We start from the raw sequence: 17137 nt of genomic DNA, 5'->3' as shown, positions 1-17137 counted from the left end.
GTAATGTAGGATGGGCTTCATATAGAACGTCACCCCTTTCTCTCCTCCTACCCCCTCCTTCCCACACTCTCTCTCTCTTTTCTGTCTTTTTTTATTCTATCGTTCCTCTGCTCATTTTCCTAATGGAACACAATTCACAAAGTTGCCTTCTACCTCCCTTTGAGAAAGCCTAAATGTGGGGAGGGTGCTACAGAAGAGTACCAGGATTTTTAAAGCAAGACCTCATCCCACTATCCCAGTCTGGAATTCCCAAAGGAAGCTTTATCGTTTGATTTTTTTTAATGTGTATTTTGCAGAATTATTTTTATTTTTGGGGGGAGACAGAAAGTTGGATGTGGAATCTCATAAGGAGAAGCAAGCATACAGCTGCTGCCTGTGACTCAGTAACTTTATATATATAGCAGTGGAATATAAGAAGATACCCTTTACAGTCATGTATGCATCACCTTTATGTCTGACACAGGTAAAGTGACTTAAAACCCATTTCTAAAAATTCTAATTTTTTAATGCGATTGACTTCCACCCTGCTTGTCTTTTCCCATTGCATTCTAGAGCCTTGTGATACGCAGCTATGGTTTCATCTGTTTACAAAAAATCTTTAATTGTTGCATTGTTGATTCAGAGTTTGCAGTGGTGCGAAAAACAATAAAAAGAATACAGTGAGAAACTGCATGCTATACATTAAAAGCAGGTGGGTGCTGGACTTAGTGTTTGTATTTTGGGGATTTCGGAATGCGGTAAAAATGGAGGAAGAAGAAACTGGTTATAAGTTTTAAACCCAAGTGCTTATAACATCAAGACAGATCATATTATATCTAAATATTTGTTTTGTGTGTAACTGAAATCAATTTTATAATATTTGTGTTAATGCATGGGGGGGGGGGGGTGATAGTTACGGACTTTTTCTATCTTTTAGGAATGTGTGGCAGGCCATTTTTTTCTGATAGAAAAGCTAGTCACATGTCTAGTCCGCCCCTCGCCCCACACCCTCTCGCCCGCTCTTTTATGGGCTGTTTATTTTTCCATCCTTATCTTTTATATGTATATATATATGTATGTATATATATATATATATATATATATATGTACATGTTCTCACTCGTATACTTCTACTAAGGGAGACGAAGGGGAATAAATTATGGGCCAGCCCAGTCCGTACATTTTAGGGAAGCTGGGAGACTGGGGTTATGGCGAAGGCCACTTTCAAGATAGTTTGTGGTGTTTTCAACTCTACAGACAAATATTCTGTTTCTGATATTGCATTGTAGTTGCAATGTTGTATCTTTGCTATTATTTCCTGAGGTGCGTTGTTTTTTTTGACTCGTACCCTCCCAATGTACTATTGTGCACAGTAACTCTTTCAGTGCCAAAGGTAGTATCAGTTTGCCATGTAATGCATTGCTTGACCGATTTCCAAACAATGGGTTAATAGATTGGAGGGAGGAAAAGGCCTGGTGTTGGAAGTGACCTTGGCCTGGAATGACAGCGCTCCCCATGAAGATTAGAAACCAAGTGTTAGTTTGTTTTGTGTATATTGTTACACCTGCTGTTTATATGTGGTATGATGTGTGTACATGTATATAGAAATATATAGTACTGTATGTACATAGAAATATCAAATATTGTAATTGATGCTGACTAGAAAAGGAGAGAACAATTTATACCTGTACGCACCATAATGGATTGTCTGCAGCATAGCTTGTTACAAAGCATTACAGTGTAGGACAGCCTGAGTACAAACTAGTGTGCTTTTAGCAGTGCAGATCAATCATCTTTGCAGTGCAAAGTATATACTTTTGCAGAGAAACTGGGAATCTGCATGTGAAGCAGCATGTGTTGTGGTGCAAAGCAACATTTACCTTGGCACAGTGCAGTCGTTGTCTATAGGCAGAGGAGTGTGCCCTAGAGTGCAGTGCAGTTTTTCCATGTGCAGGACACATACTTGAACAATAGCATAATGACTCAAAGAAGTGATACTGTGTCTCCAACTCTCCATACACAATGTGAATGCCCCTTACTACGAACCACTTATCTGAAATCATGCCTGCTACATTCTTCCTTTGTCTTGCAGCAATGCTCCACTTTGCTTCATTTCAGTGTGTGTGTGAGAATATATATATATATATATATATATATATATATACCAGCCATTTGTAAAGCATTGCTTTCTGGTAAAAAGAGCATTGTGTAATAGTTGGACTGCTGGCTGTTTGTAGCATTTACAGAAAGAAATGTTGACTCGAGATCTGTTCTTTCACCCACTGATTTTCTTTCACCCACTGATTTTATACATACCTACACAGTTATTTTTTATTAATAATATAGGTGTTGGTATTAACAAAAGCATGAGACTATGAAATAAGCATAAGCATGACCTCAAGTAAAACAGTCTGAAACTGACTGAGTGTCCAAAAAAGTTATGTCGCAGTTGTAAAGTTTACACATTTTAACTATTTTATCAAGACTGGTCCACTGATCCATGCACACGTTGATTTGACTATTATATTGGCACATTTTGTTCCATTGGATAGTGCAGTATTCTATGTGCTGTTTGGACCACATCTTCTGGGGAGTAAGTACAAAGCACATACTGTATTGCAGCGTTTTTCCTCTAGCATGTCACAGAATCATGGATATATAAAAGTGTAAATACTGTAGGTGCCCTATGTAAAGGGTCATTGTGATATACGTGCAGTTTTGTTTTAAAACATATTACAGCATCTGAAATAGGTTTTGCAAGAAAATGAACTGATCATAAAGTTGCTAATTATTTGTTTACCAGCGTCATTCAAAGGAGCAGATATCTTGCTTCTTGGCTACAAAGCAAATTAATAGACAGACAGGAGCTTGTAAAGCACCCCTCATGTCATCTCATTCATCTTTTAAGCAACTTGCTTTTTCTCTCAGAGGAGGTATTCTTATCTGACCTACTGTCACACACAAAGGAAAGCTAAGGAAGCCAGCAGGAGAGGAAACTGCATTAGTATGAATTCTGCCATAATGCAAAAGTTGTTGGTTGAAAATGTAAGAATGCAGTAAGCCAATCAGACATTTGTGTTTACATATAGTAGGAGAAAGTGTCCAAACAATTAAGAAAACAACAGTGTGGTTAATATATTAATTATGCCTATACAGCTAAGTATTTCTCTGGACATAAATTACAGCTTTCTATACAAAGCTGCCAACACCTACAGTGCAGACTTTTCAATCTATCACTATAATACACCTTTAGACTAGTCCAAGATAAAACTACAAATGAAGACATGTTTATTTTATTGAAGAGCACATTGGGAGAAAATCTTACATTTACCACTATATATATATATATATATATATATATATACACACATATAGATTTTTTTTTTCTATTGTCAGATTTCCATTAATAAAATTAATAAAACCCTTAGAGCAGTGGTTCCCAAACTTTCTTGCATCACGGCGCCAACGAGTGTGAGTATTTGTTTTCACGGGACCCCTAGGATCAAAGTTTATTATTGATAATAGGATTTTAATACCTACCGGTAAATCCTTTTCTCCTAGTCCGTAGAGGATGCTGGGGACTCCAAAAGGACCATGGGGTATAGACGGATCCGCAGGAGACATGGGCACACTAAAAAGACTTTTACTGGGTGTGAACTGGCTCCTCCCTCTATTCCCCTCCCCCAGACCTCAGTTATAGGAACTGTGCCCAGGAGAGACGGACATTTCGAGGAAAGGATTTTTGTTAAACTAAGGGCGAGAAACATACCAGCCCACACCACAAACATACCGTACAACCGGAGTGGGAAGAAACCAGATAACAGTATGAACTAACAACAGCAACAAGCTGAATATAACCGATACACAAACCTCGTGTAACCAAAAATAACCAGTATCAATCAACTGCAAGGAACAGTCCGCACAGGGACGGGCGCCCAGCATCCTCTACGGACTAGGAGAAAAGGATTTACCGGTAGGTATTAAAATCCTATTTTCTCTAACGTCCTAGAGGATGCTGGGGACTCCAAAAGGACCATGGGGTCTATACCATAGCTCCAGACCGGGCGGGAGAGTGCGGACGACTCTGCAGCACCGATTGAGCAAACACGAGGTCCTCATCAGCCAGGGTATCAAACTTGTAGAACTTAGCAAAAGTGTTTGAACCCGACCAAGTAGCTTCTCGGCAAAGTTGAAGTGCCGAGACCCCTCGGGCAGCCGCCCAAGATGAGCCCACCTTTCTGGTAGAATGGGCCTTTACTGACTTCGGCAACGGCAGCCCAGCCAAAGAATGAGCTTGCTGAATCGTATTACAAATCCAGCGTGCAATAGTTTGCTTAGAAGCAGGATTTCCAATCTTGTTGGAAGCATACAGGACAAACAGAGCCTCTGTCTTCCTAGTAAGAGCAGTTCTGGCGACATAAATTTTCAAAGCTCTTACAACATCAAGAGATTTTGGGACCGCCACAGCATCCGTAGCCACCGGCACCACAATAGGTTGGTTTATGTGAAACGAAGAAACCACCTTCGGCAGAAATTGTTGACGAGTCCTCAATTCCGCTCTATCCGAATGAAAAATCAAATACGGGCTCTTGTGAGACAAAGCCGCCAACTCGGACACTCGTCTGGCAGACGCCAAAGCCAGAAGCATGACCACTTTCCAAGCAAGAAAATTTAACTCAACCTTACGCAAAGGTTCAAACCAGTAGACATAAGAAACTGCAACACCACTTCAAGATCCCACGGCACCACAGGTGGCACAAATGGAGAATGGATATGCAGCACTCCCTTCACGGAAGTCTGAACCTCATGAAGGACGGCCAATTCTTTTTGAAAGAAAATAGATAAAGCCGAAATCTGCACTTTGATGGAACCCAATTTCAGGCCTGCATCCACACCTGCCTGCAAAAAATGGAGGAAACGACCCAAGTGAAACTCCTCCGCAGGAGCTGCTTTGGTTTCACACCACGACACATACTTTCTCCAAATACGGTGATAATGTTTTGCCGTAACCTCCTTCCTAGCTTTAAGGAGAGTGGGGATGACCTCCCCGGGAATACCTTTCCGAGCTAGGATCTGGCGCTCAGCTTCCACGCCGTCAAACGCAGCCGCGGTAAGTCCGGAAACATGCATGGCCCCTGCAGTAACAGGTCCTCTCTTAGAGGAAGCGGCCAAGGATCTTCTACTAGCAATTCCTGAAGATCCGGATACCAGGCCCTCCGTGGCCAATCTGGAACGACGAGTATTGCCTGAACCCTTGTTCGTCATACGATCCTCAGCACCCTTGGAATGAGATGAAGCGGAGGGAACACATACACCGACTGAAACACCCATGGAGTGGGCACTGGCTTGGGGGTCCCTTGACCTGGTACAATACCTCGGAAGCTTCTTGTTGAGGCGAGATGCCATCATGTCTATCAGAGGAATTCCCCAATGCCTTGTCACTTCTGCAAATACCTCTTGATGAAGAGCCCACTCTCCCGGATGGAGATCGTGTCTGCTGAGGAAGTCTGCTTCCCAGTTGTCCACGCCCGGGAGGAAGACTGCTGACAGAGCGCTCACGTGCTGTTCCACCCAGCGAAGAATTCTCGTGGCCTCCGCCATTGCCGCCCTGCTCCTTGTTCCGCCTTGGCGGATTACATACGCCACCGCAGTTATGTTGTCCGACTAAATCAGGACAGGGAGACCCTGAAGAAGGTTCTTCGCTTGCAGGAGGCCATTGTAAATGGCTCTTAACTCGAGAACATTTATGTGGAGACAAGATTCCTGGCTTGACCACTTTTCCTGGAAACTTCCTCCTTGCGTGACTGCGCCCGAGCCTCGGAGACTTGCATCTGTGGTAAGCAGGACCCAGTTCTGGATTCCGAATCGGCGCCCCTCTAGAAGGTGAGAACCTTGCAGCCACCACAGGAGAAAAATCCTGGCCCTGGAAGATAGACTTATTTTCCGGTGCATGTGCAGGTGAGACCCGGACCATTTGTTCAGCAGATCCCACTGAAACACCCGGGCATGAAACCTGCCAAACGGAATGGCTTCGTAAGCCGCAACCATCTTCCCTAGCACTCGAGTGCATTGATGAATCGACACACTTGTCGGCCTCAGAAGCTCTGTGACCATGGTCTGGATTTCCAGAGCTTTTTCCTCCGGAAGAAACACTCTCTGTAGCTCCGTGTCTAGGATCATGCCCAGGAAGGGCAGCCGAGTGGACGGGATCAACTGAGACTTTAGCAAATTTAGAATCCAACCGTGATGTTGCAGAACCAACAGGGAGAGATCCACACTTCTTAACAACTGTTCCTTTGACCTCGCCTTTATCAGGAGATCGTCCAAGTACGGGATAATTGTGACCCCTTGCGAAGGAGAACCATCATTTCCGCCATTACCTTGGTGAACACCCTCGGGGCCGTGGAAAGCCCAAACGGCAACGCCTGAAATTGGTAATGACAATCCTGCACCGCAAACCTCAGGAAGGCCTGATGAGGAGGGTATGATGGGACGTGTAAGTAAGCATCCTTTATGTCTACTGACGCCATAAAATCCCCCCCTTCGAGGCTGGAGATCACAGCTCGAAGAGACTCCATCTTGAACTTGAAAATTTTTAAGTATGGATTGAGGGATTTCAGGTTCAGAATCGGTCTGACCGAGCCGTCCGGCTTCGGTACGGCAGAGAGACTCGAATAGAACCCTTCCCCCCGTTTGGACGTGGGAACCGGCACAACGACCCTCTGTTGACACAGCTATTGTATTGCAGCATTTACCACTTCTCTTTCTGGAATAGAAACTGGCAAGGCCGACACGAAAAAGCGGCGGGGGGGCATCTCCTGAAACTCCAGTTTGTACCCTTGGGACACTATGTCCAAGACCCAAGGATCCAGGGCCGATTGAAACCAGACCTGACTGAAGAATCGGAGACGGCCCCCCACCGGCACGGACTCCCGCAGGGGAGCCCCAGCGTCATGCGGTAGATTTGGTAGAGGCAGGGGAGGACTTTTGGTCCTGGGAGTCTGACACGGCGGGCGACTTTTTTCCCCTTCCTCTACCCTTTGAAGCGAGGAAGGACGAGCCCTTTCCTTTTTTGTATTTATTAGGCCGAAAGGACTGCATCTGATGATGGGGTGCCTTTTTCTGTTGTGTGGGAACATAAGGAAGAAAAGATAACTTACCCGCAGTAGCAGTAGACACCATGTCAGCAAGGCCGTCATCAAACAAGACACTACCTCTAAAAGGGAGAGCTTCCATATTCTTCTTGGAGACGGCATCAGCATTCCATTGATGAATCCACAGCGCCCTCCTGGCCGCGACCGCCATGGCATTGGCTCTTGATCCCAAGAGGCCAACATCCCTCACCGCATCCTTTAGGTAATCTGCAGCGTCCTTGATATAACCAAGAGTCAAAAGAATGTTATCCTTATCAAGGGTATCCACATCAGAAGCCAAATTATCAGCCCACTTAGCAATAGCACTACTCACCCATACCGACGCCACAGCAGGTCTGAGCAATGCACCAGTATTGACGAAAATGGACTTCAATGTCGTCTCCAGCTTGCGATCCGCTGGATCCTTGAGAGCAGCCGTGCCAGGAGACGGAAGCGCCACCTTCTTGTACAATCGTGATAGAGCATTGTCCACATTGGGAGATGACTCCCATTTGTCCCTGTCGTCAGAGGGGAAAGGATATGCCATCAAAATTCTCTTGGGAATCTGCCACCTTTTGTCAGGTGACTCCCAAGCCTTTTCACAAAGCGCATTCATTTCATGAGAGGGGGGAAACTTCACCTCAGGCCTTTTCCCTTTAAATAAGCAAATCCTTGTGTCAGGAACAGCAGGTTCCTCAGAGATATGTAAAAATAAGAATTTACTTACCGATAATTCTATTTCTCGTAGTCCGTAGTGGATGCTGGGGACTCCGTAAGGACCATGGGGATTAGCGGCTCCGCAGGAGACTGGGCACATCTAAAGAAAGCTTTAGGACTATCTGGTGTGCACTGGCTCCTCCCCCTATGACCCTCCTCCAAGCCTCAGTTAGGATACTGTGCCCGGATGAGCGTACACAATAAGGAAGGATCTTGAATCCCGGGTAAGACTCATACCAGCCACACCAATCACACCGTACAACTTGTGATCTGAACCCAGTTAACAGCATGATAACAGAGGAGCCTCTAGAAAAGATGGCTCACTACAGCAATAACCCGATTTTTTTTTTTTTTTTTTGGTAACAATAACTATGTACCAGTATTGCAGACAATCCGCACTTGGGATGGGCGCCCAGCATCCACTACGGACTACGAGAAATAGAATTATCGGTAAGTAAATTCTTATTTTCTCTAACGTCCTAAGTGGATGCTGGGGACTCCGTAAGGACCATGGGGATTATACCAAAGCTCCCAAACGGGCGGGAGAGTGCGGATGACTCTGCAGCACCAAATGAGAGAACTCCAGGTCCTCCTCAGCCAGGGTATCAATTTTGTAGAATTTTACAAACGTATTTGCTCCTGACCAAGTAGCTGCTCGGCAAAGTTGTAAAGCCGAGACCCCTCGGGCAGCCGCCCAAGATGAGCCCACCTTCCTTGTGGAGTGGGCATTTACAGATTTTTGGCTGTGGCAGGCCTGCCACCGAATGTGCAAGCTGAATTGTACTACAAATCCAACTAGCAATAGTCTGCTTAGAAGCAGGAGCACCCAGCATGTTGGGTGCATACAGGATAAACAGCGAGTCAGTTTTCCTGACTCCAGCCGTCCTGGAAACATATATTTTCAGGGCCCTGACAACGTCTAGCAACTTGGAGTCCTCCAAGTCCCTAGTAACCGCAGGCACCACAATAGGTTGGTTCAGGTGAAACGCTGAAACCACCTTAGGGAGAAACTGAGGACGAGTCCTCAATTCCGCCCTGTCCGAATGGAAAATCAGATAAGGGCTTTTACAGGATAAAGCCGCCAATTCTGACACGCGCCGTGCCCAGGCCAGGGCCAACAGCATGACCACTTTCCATGTGAGATATTTTAACTCCACAGATTTAAGTGGTTCAAACCAATGTGACTTTTGGAACCCAAAAACTACATTGAGATCCCAAAGTGCCACTGAAGGCACAAAAGGAGGCTGTATATGCAGTACCCCTTTTACAAACGTCTGAACTTCAGGGACTGAAGCTAGTTCTTTTTGGAAGAAAATTGACAGGGCCGAAATTTGAACCTTAATGGACCCCAATTTCAGGCCCATAGACACTCCTGTTTGCAGGAAATGTAGGAAACGACCCAGTTGAATTTCCTCCGTCGGGCCTTACTGGCCTCGCACCACGCAACATATTTTCGCCAAATGCGGTGATAATGTTTTGCGGTTACATCCTTCCTGGCTTTGATCAGGATAGGGATGACTTCATCCGGAATACCTTTTCAGGATCCGGCGTTCAACCGCCATGCCGTCAAACGCAGCCGCGGTAAGTCTTGGAACAGACAGGGTCCTTGCTGGAGCAGGTCCCTTCTTAGAGGTAGAGGCCACGGATCCTCCGTGAGCATCTCTTGAAGTTCCGGTTACCAAGTCCTTCTTGGCCAATCCGGAGCCACGAATATAGTGCTTACTCCTCTCCATCTTATCAATCTCAGTACCTTGGGTATGAGAGGCAGAGGAGGGAACACATACACTGACTGGTACACCCACGGTGTTACCAGAACGTCTACAGCTATTGCCTGAGGGTCCCCTGACCTGGCGCAATACCTGTCGAGTTTTTCCCAACGGTTTATAATCATGTGGAAGACTTCTGGGTGAAGTCCCCACTCTCCCGGGTGGAGGTCGTGCTGAGGAAGTCTGCTTCCCAGTTGTCCACTCCCGGAATGAATACTGCTGACTGTGCTATCACATGATTTTCCGCCCAGCGAAAAATCCTTGCAGCTTCTGCCATTGCCCTCCTGCTTCTTGTGCCACCCTGTCTGTTTACGTGGGTGACTGCCGTGATGTTGTCCGACTGGATCAACACCGGCTGACCTTGAAGCAGAGGTCTTGCTAAGCTTAGAGCATTGTAAATGGCCCTTAGCTTCAGGATATTTATGTGAAGTGATGTCTCCAGACTTGACCATAAGCCCTGGATATACCTTCCCTGTGTGGCTGCTCCCCAGCCTCGCAGGCTGGCATCCGTGGTCACCAGGACCCAGTCCTGAATGCCGAATCTGCGGCCCTCTAGAAGATGAGCACTCTGCAACCACCACAGGAGGGACACCCTTGTCCTTGGTGACAGGGTTATCCGCTGATGCATCTGAAGATGCGACCCGGACCATTTGTCCAGCAGGTCCCACTGGAAAGTTCTTGCGTGGAATCTGCCGAATGGGATTGCTTCGTAGGAAGCCACCATTTTACCCAGAACCCTTGTGCATTGATGCACTGAGACTTGGCTCGGTTTTAGGAGGTTCCTGACTAGCTCGGATAACTCCCTGGCTTTCTCCTCCGGGAGAAAAGCCTTTTTCTGGACTGTGTCCAGGATCATCCCTAGGAACAGAAGACAAGTCGTCGGAACCAGCTGCGATTTTGGAATATTGAGAATCCAATCGTGCTGCCGCAACACTACCTGAAATAGTGCTACACCGACCTCCAACTGTTCCCTGGATCTTACCCTTATCAGGGAATCGTCCAAGTAAGGGATAACTAAAATTCCCTTCCCTCGATGGAATATCATCCATACGGCAGCGTCTGAACTGATAGTGACAGTTCTGTACCATAAACCTGAGGTACCCTTGATGAGAAGGATAAATTTTGACATGAAGGTAAGCATCCTTGATGTCCCGAGACATCATGTAGTCCCCTTCTTCCAGGTTCGCAATCACTGCTCTGAGTGACTCAATCTTGAAATTGAACCTCTGTATGTAAGTGTTCAAAGATTTTAGATTTAGAATCGGTCTCACCGAGCCGTCCGGCTTCGGTACCACAACGGTGTGGAATAATACCCCGTTCCCTGTTGCAGGAGGGGTACCTTGTTATCACCTGCTGGGAATACAGCTTGTGAATGGCTTCCAAAACAGTCTCCCTGTCAGAAGGAGACATCGGTAAAGCCGACTTTAGGAAACGGCGAGGGGGAGACGTCTCGAATTCTAATTTGTACCCCTCAGATATCACCTGAAGGATCCAGGGGTCTACTTGCGAGTGAGCCCACTGCGCGCTGAAATTCATTGAGACGGGCCCCCCACCGTGCCTGATTCTGCTTGTAAAGCCCCAGCGTCATACTGAGGGCTTGGCAGAGGCGGGAGAGGGTTTCTGTTCCTGGGAACTGGCTGATATCTGCAGCCTTTTTCCTCTCCCTCTGTCACGGGGCAGAAATGAGGAATCTTTTGCCCGCTTGTCCACGAAAAGACTGCGCCTGATAATATGGCGTCTTCTCATGTTGAGAGGCGACCTGGGGTACAAACGTGGATTTCCCAGCTGTTGCCGTGGCCACCAGGTCTGAAAGACCGACCCCAAATAACTCCTCCCTTTAATAAGGCAATACTTCCAAATGCCGTTTGGAATACGCATCACCTGACCACTGACGTGTCCATAACCCTCTACTGGTAGAAATGGACAACGCACTTAGACTTGATGCCAGTCGGCAAATATTCCGCTGTGCATCACGCATATATAGAAATGCATCTTTTAAATGCTCTATAGGCAAAAATATACTGTCCCTATCTAGGGTATCAATATTTTCAGTCAGGGAATCCGACCACGCCAACCCAGCACTGCACATCCAGGCTGAGGCGATTGCTGGTCGCAGTATAACACCAGTATGTGTGTAAATACATTTTAGGATACCCTCCTGCTTTCTATCAGCAGGATCCTTAAGGGCGGCCATCTCAGGAGAGGGTAGAGCCCTTACAAGCGTGTGAGCGCTTTATCCACCCCTAGGGGGTGTTTCCCAACGCACCCTAACCTCTGGCGGGAAAGGATATAATGCCAATAACATTTTAGAAATTATCAGTTGTTATCGGGGGAAAACCACGCATCATCACACACCTCATTTAATTTCTCAGATTCAGGAAAACTACAGGTAGTTTTTCCTCACCGAACATAATACCCCTTTTTGGTGGTACTCGTATTATCAGAAATGTGTAAACACATTTTTCATTGCCTCAATCATGTAACGTGTGGCCCTACTGGAAGTCACATTTGTCTCTTCACCGTCGACACTGGAGTCAGTATCCGTGTCGGCGTCTATATCTGCCATCTGAGGTAACGGGCGCTTTAGAGCCCCTGACGGCCTATGAGACGTCTGGACAGGCACAAGCTGAGTAGCCGGCTGTCTCATGTCAACCACTGTCTTTTATACAGAGCTGACACTGTCATGTAATTCCTTCCAACAGTTCATCCACTCAGGTGTCGACCCCCTAGGGGGTGACATCACTATTACAGGCAATCTGCTCCGTCTCCACATCATTTTTCTCCTCATACATGTCGACACAAATGTACCGACATACAGCACACACACAGGGAATGCTCTGATAGAGGACAGGACCCCACTAGCCCTTTGGGGAGACAGAGGGAGAGTTTGCCAGCACACACCAGAGCGCTATATATATACAGGGATAACCTTATACAAGTGTTTTTCCCCTTATATCTGCTGTATATTTAATACTGCGCGTAATTAGTGCCCCCCCTCTCTTTTATAACCCTTTCTGTAGTGTAGTGACTGCAGGGGAGAGGCAGGGAGCTTCCCTCCAACGGAGCTGTGAGGGAAAATGGCGCCAGTGTGCTGAGGAGATAGGCTCCGCCCCCTTATCGGCGGCCTTATCTCCCGTTTTTCTATGTATTTTGGCAGGGGTTAAATGCATCCATATAGCCCAGGAGCTATATGTGATGCATTTTTTTTTGCCATCCAAGGTGTTTATTATTGCGTCTCAGGGCGCTCCCCCCCAGCGCCCTGCACCCTCAGTGACCGGAGTGTGAAGTGTGCTGAGAGCAATGGCGCACAGCTGCAGTGCTGTGCGCTACCTTGTTGAAGACAGGACGTCTTCTGCCGCCGATTTTCCGGACCTCTTCTGCCTTCTGGCTCTGTAAGGGGGCCGGCGGCGCGGCTCTGGGACCCATCCAGGCTGGGCCTGTGATCGTCCCTCTGGAGCTAATGTCCAGTAGCCTAAGAAGCCCAATCCACTCTGCACGCAGGTGAGTTCGCTTCTTCTCCCCTTAGTCCCTCGTTGCAGTGAGCCTGTTGCCAGCAGGTCTCACTGAAAATAAAAAACCTAAACTAAAACTTTCACTAAGAAGCTCAGGAGAGCCCCTAGTGTGCACCCTTCTCGTTCGGGCACAGAAATCTAACTGAGGCTTGGAGGAGGGTCATAGGGGGAGGAGCCAGTGCACACCAGATAGTCCTAAAGCTTTCTTTAGATGTGCCCAGTCTCCTGCGGAGCCGCTATTCCCCATGGTCCTTACGGAGTCCCCAGCATCCACTTAGGACGTTAGAGAAACATCTTTGATAGCTACAATCATGTACTGAATACTCCTAACAACCCTCGGATGTAAGGAAGCCTCATTGAAATCGACATGGGAATCAGAGTCCGTGTCGGTATCTGTATCTGCCATCTGGGTAAATTAACGCTTTTGTGACCTTCAGGTGGTCTGTACCTGAGATAAAGTGTCCTCCATGGATTTTCTCCATGTTTGTGTCTGAGAATCAGATTTATCCAGCCTCTTAGACAATAAAGCCACATTTGCATTCAGTGTACTCTGCATATTTACCCAATCAGCAGTCGGCTGTGCCGACAGAGTCATTCCCAAATCCCCCTCTGCGCCCCCAGTAACAACCTCCGGGGAGGAACACTCAGCCTCAGACATGTCGACACGTAGTACCGACACACCCACACACACACCGGCCAAAAACAAGGGGACAGACCCACAGGGAAGCCTGTAGAGAGAAACACAGAGGGAGTATGCCAGCTCACACCCCAGCGCCCATATACTACAAGAAAATAATATATGTGTCTAGCGCTGCAATATATTATAAAAAGCACCAAAATTCATGTGCCTCCCCGTTTTGCTCCCCTGTTACTTGAAGGAGCTTGGAGGTCCGGGCCAGCATCTCTGCAACGGCTGTGGAGAGAGAGAAAATGGCGCTGGTGGGCTGTGCAGCTAAGCCCCGCCCCTTCCCGGAGCGCTGTAGTTCCGCTCAATTTTACATTTTTTATACTGGCGGGGGTATGGGATTCGGTGCCCGGCCACCGAATCTACGTTCTGCCAGTCGAGTGAGCCTCAGTAACTTCTGCCCAGGGCGCTCCCCCCCCAGCGCCCTGCACCCTGCGAGTGCCGTTGGTAAAGTGTGTGGGAGCATGGAGCGCAGCGCGACCGCTGTACTGTACCGTTACTGAAGTCTTCTGCCGTCTGAAGTCTTCTGTTCTTCTAATATTCAACCGGCTTCTTGCTTCTGGCTTCTGTGAGGGGGGTGACGGCGTGGCTCCGGGAACAAGCAGCTAGGCGAACCAAGTGATCGAACCCTCTGGAGCTAATGGTGTCCAGTAGCCTAAGAAGCAGAGCCTTTAACTAAGAAGAACTAGGTCTGACTTCTCTCCCCTCAGTCCCACGATGCAGGGAGCCTGTAGCCAGCAGGTCTCCCTGAAAATAAAAACCTAACAAAAGTCTTTCTAGAGAAACTCAGTAGAGCTCCCCTAGTGTGTGTCCAGTCACTCCTGGGTACAAAGTCTAACTGAGGTCTGGGGGAGGGGCATAGAGGGAGGAGCCAGTTCATACCCAGTAAAAGTCTTTTTAGTGTGCCCATATCTCCTGCGGATCCGTCTATACCCCATGGTCCTTTTGGAGTCCCCAGCATCGTCTAGGACGTAAGAGAAATACAAGTAAATTGTGCCTACCTGTCATTCTTAGGGCTTAGGTGATTTTATTGTACACATGTTTTATGATTGGCAGCCACTAGCACTGGTTTTGCCCATTACTTTGACCATAAATAATTTGATTTGGTCCTGCAAACACTAACCTGAGGCACCCCTGGAAGAGCCTGGTGGCACCCCATGGTGCCTAGGCACCCAGTTTGGGAACCACTGCCTTAGAGGGAGTAGTTATCAAAGCTTGGAGAGAGATAACACAATGGGGGTAATTCCAAGTTGATTGCAGCAGGATTTTTGATAGCAATTGGGCAAAACCATGTGCACTGCAGGGGAGGCAGATATAACATGTGCAGAGAGAGATAGATTTGGGTGGGTTATTTTATTTCTGTGTAGGGTAAATACTGGCTGCTTTATTTTTACACTGCAAATTAGATTGCAGATTGAACACACCCCACCCAAATCTAACTCTCTCTGCACATGTTATATCTGCCTCCCCTGCAGTGCACATGGTTTTGCCCAATTGCTAACAAAAATCCTGCTGCGATCAACTTGGAATTACCCCCAATGAGAGATAAACTACCAACCAATCAGCTCCTATCATTTTTTAAACACAGACTATAAAATGTAAGGTAGAAGCAGATTGGTTAGTACTTTATCTCTCACAATTTTATCTATCTCCAAGCTTTGATAAATACCCCCTAAAATGTCTCGAATGTCTATTCTAATTATAATAATATAATGTGCATATATATTTCTATTTCTAAATCCCAATTACTTCAAGCAACCTTATATTACAATTGGAGACATATTATCCATCTTACATGAGTTAAATAGTAACTAATATAAATATTCATAAAGGGGCCCCTGTTTACCACTGGTAACTACCCTATTTGCCCTGCCTGTAAACTCACATTGGCTGTATGCATTGGCTGAATAGCAAGTGATGTGTAAAGTTGTGAGTTGTTTACTTCTGTAATAAGCATAAGTAACAGAAGGGTACACATGCAGATATAGCTGCATATAAACACTGTGTATGCTGTTAAATTAACAAATGTACACTCACAATCTGAATGTCCTCATATAACCTTTCCTTCTGTTCTCTACATAAATACCCATCTCCAGCTCCACCTGTTGTACTCAGGAAGTGAGCCCCCCCCCCCCCCTCTCTCAATATCTTGCATTTGCTACGTGGAGTTAACTATTCATTGGCCAGCAGCACCCTTTATATCTTGCAGCTCTCTTTTCATTATTTATTTTACATGACTGGATTGCAGTTTCTGCTCTGTAGAGATACTCTTCAGTCGTGACCTAACGATTATTTAGTCTTTTTTCTTTTTAACATATAAATATCACTTCTTTGGCTCCTGTGAAATTTAGAAAATGTGCCCGGAGGAGCCGGTCACGCTGAAGGAAGCTCCTGAAGAGTTTTCTACATTTATTTCTCTAACGTCCTAGTGGATGCTGGGGACTCCGTAAGGACCATGGGGAATAGACGGGCTCCGCAGGAGACTGGGCACTCTAAAGAAAGATTCAGTACTATCTGGTGTGCACTGGCTCCTCCCTCTATGCCCCTCCTCCAGACCTCAGTTAGAATCTGTGCCCGGCCAGAGCTGGGTGCTCCTAGTGGGCTCTCCTGAGCTTGCTAGAAAAGAAAGTATTTTGTCAGGTTTTTTATTTTCAGAGAGCTTCTGCTGGCAACAGACTCTCTGCTACGTAGGACTGAGGGGAGAGAAGAAAACCTACTCACTGCAGCTAAGTTGCGCTTCTTAGGCTACTGGACACCATTAGCTCCAGAGGGATCGAACACAGGTACCTAACCTTGATCCACTATGTTTGTAGTACCGAAACCGGACGGTTCGGACAGACCCATCTTGAATTTAAAATCCCTGAACATTTATCTGAAGAAATTCAAGTTCAAAATGGAATCGCTCAGAGCGGTCATTGCAAGCCTGGAAGAGGGGGATTTTATGGTGTCTCTTGACATCAAGGATGCTTACTTGCATGTCCCCATTTATCCACCTCATCAGGAGTACCTCAGATTTGTGGTACAGGACTGTCATTACCAATTCCAGACGTTGCCGTTTGGGCTCTCCACGGCACCGAGAATATTTACCAAGGTAATGGCGGAAATGATGGTGCTCCTGAGAAAGCAAGGAGTCACAATTATCCCATACTTGGACGATCTCCTCATAAAGGCGAGGCCCAGAGAGCAGTTGCTGATCAGCGTAGCACACTCTCAGGAAGTGTTGCAACAGCACGGCTGGATTCTGAATATCCCAAAATCGCAGCTGATTCCTACGACGGAGAAGGCTCAGGAGCTCGTGACTCTAGTCAGAGACCTCTTAAAACCAAACAGGTGTCGGTGCATCAC

At 46.7% G+C, this 17137-nt stretch overlaps 1 protein-coding gene across 3 annotated transcripts in view; it reads left to right on the top strand.

Annotated features, from left to right (window-relative positions):
* The window catches only part of NFIC (nuclear factor I C), a 380967-nt gene that overhangs the window by 2817 nt on the left and 361013 nt on the right, over window positions 1-17137 (top strand). The window contains exon 1 of one of the 3 annotated variants that reach the window (XM_063915481.1): window positions 47-463. The exons of 1 other annotated variant lie outside the window; for it this stretch is intronic. In XM_063915481.1, coding sequence (XP_063771551.1) covers window positions 434-463 — 30 coding nt within the window. In that variant the 5' untranslated portion in view covers window positions 47-433. Of the gene's footprint in view, window positions 1-46; window positions 464-17137 lie in introns of those variants that run through there. One more of the 3 variants, XM_063915499.1, reaches the window with a different exon arrangement.

Source organism: Pseudophryne corroboree, chromosome 1, assembly GCF_028390025.1.
Source record: "Pseudophryne corroboree isolate aPseCor3 chromosome 1, aPseCor3.hap2, whole genome shotgun sequence".
Lineage (NCBI taxonomy): Eukaryota > Metazoa > Chordata > Amphibia > Anura > Myobatrachidae > Pseudophryne > Pseudophryne corroboree.
Note: the sequence above shows the minus strand (reverse complement) of the source record. Positions and strands in the feature narration are given on the sequence as shown.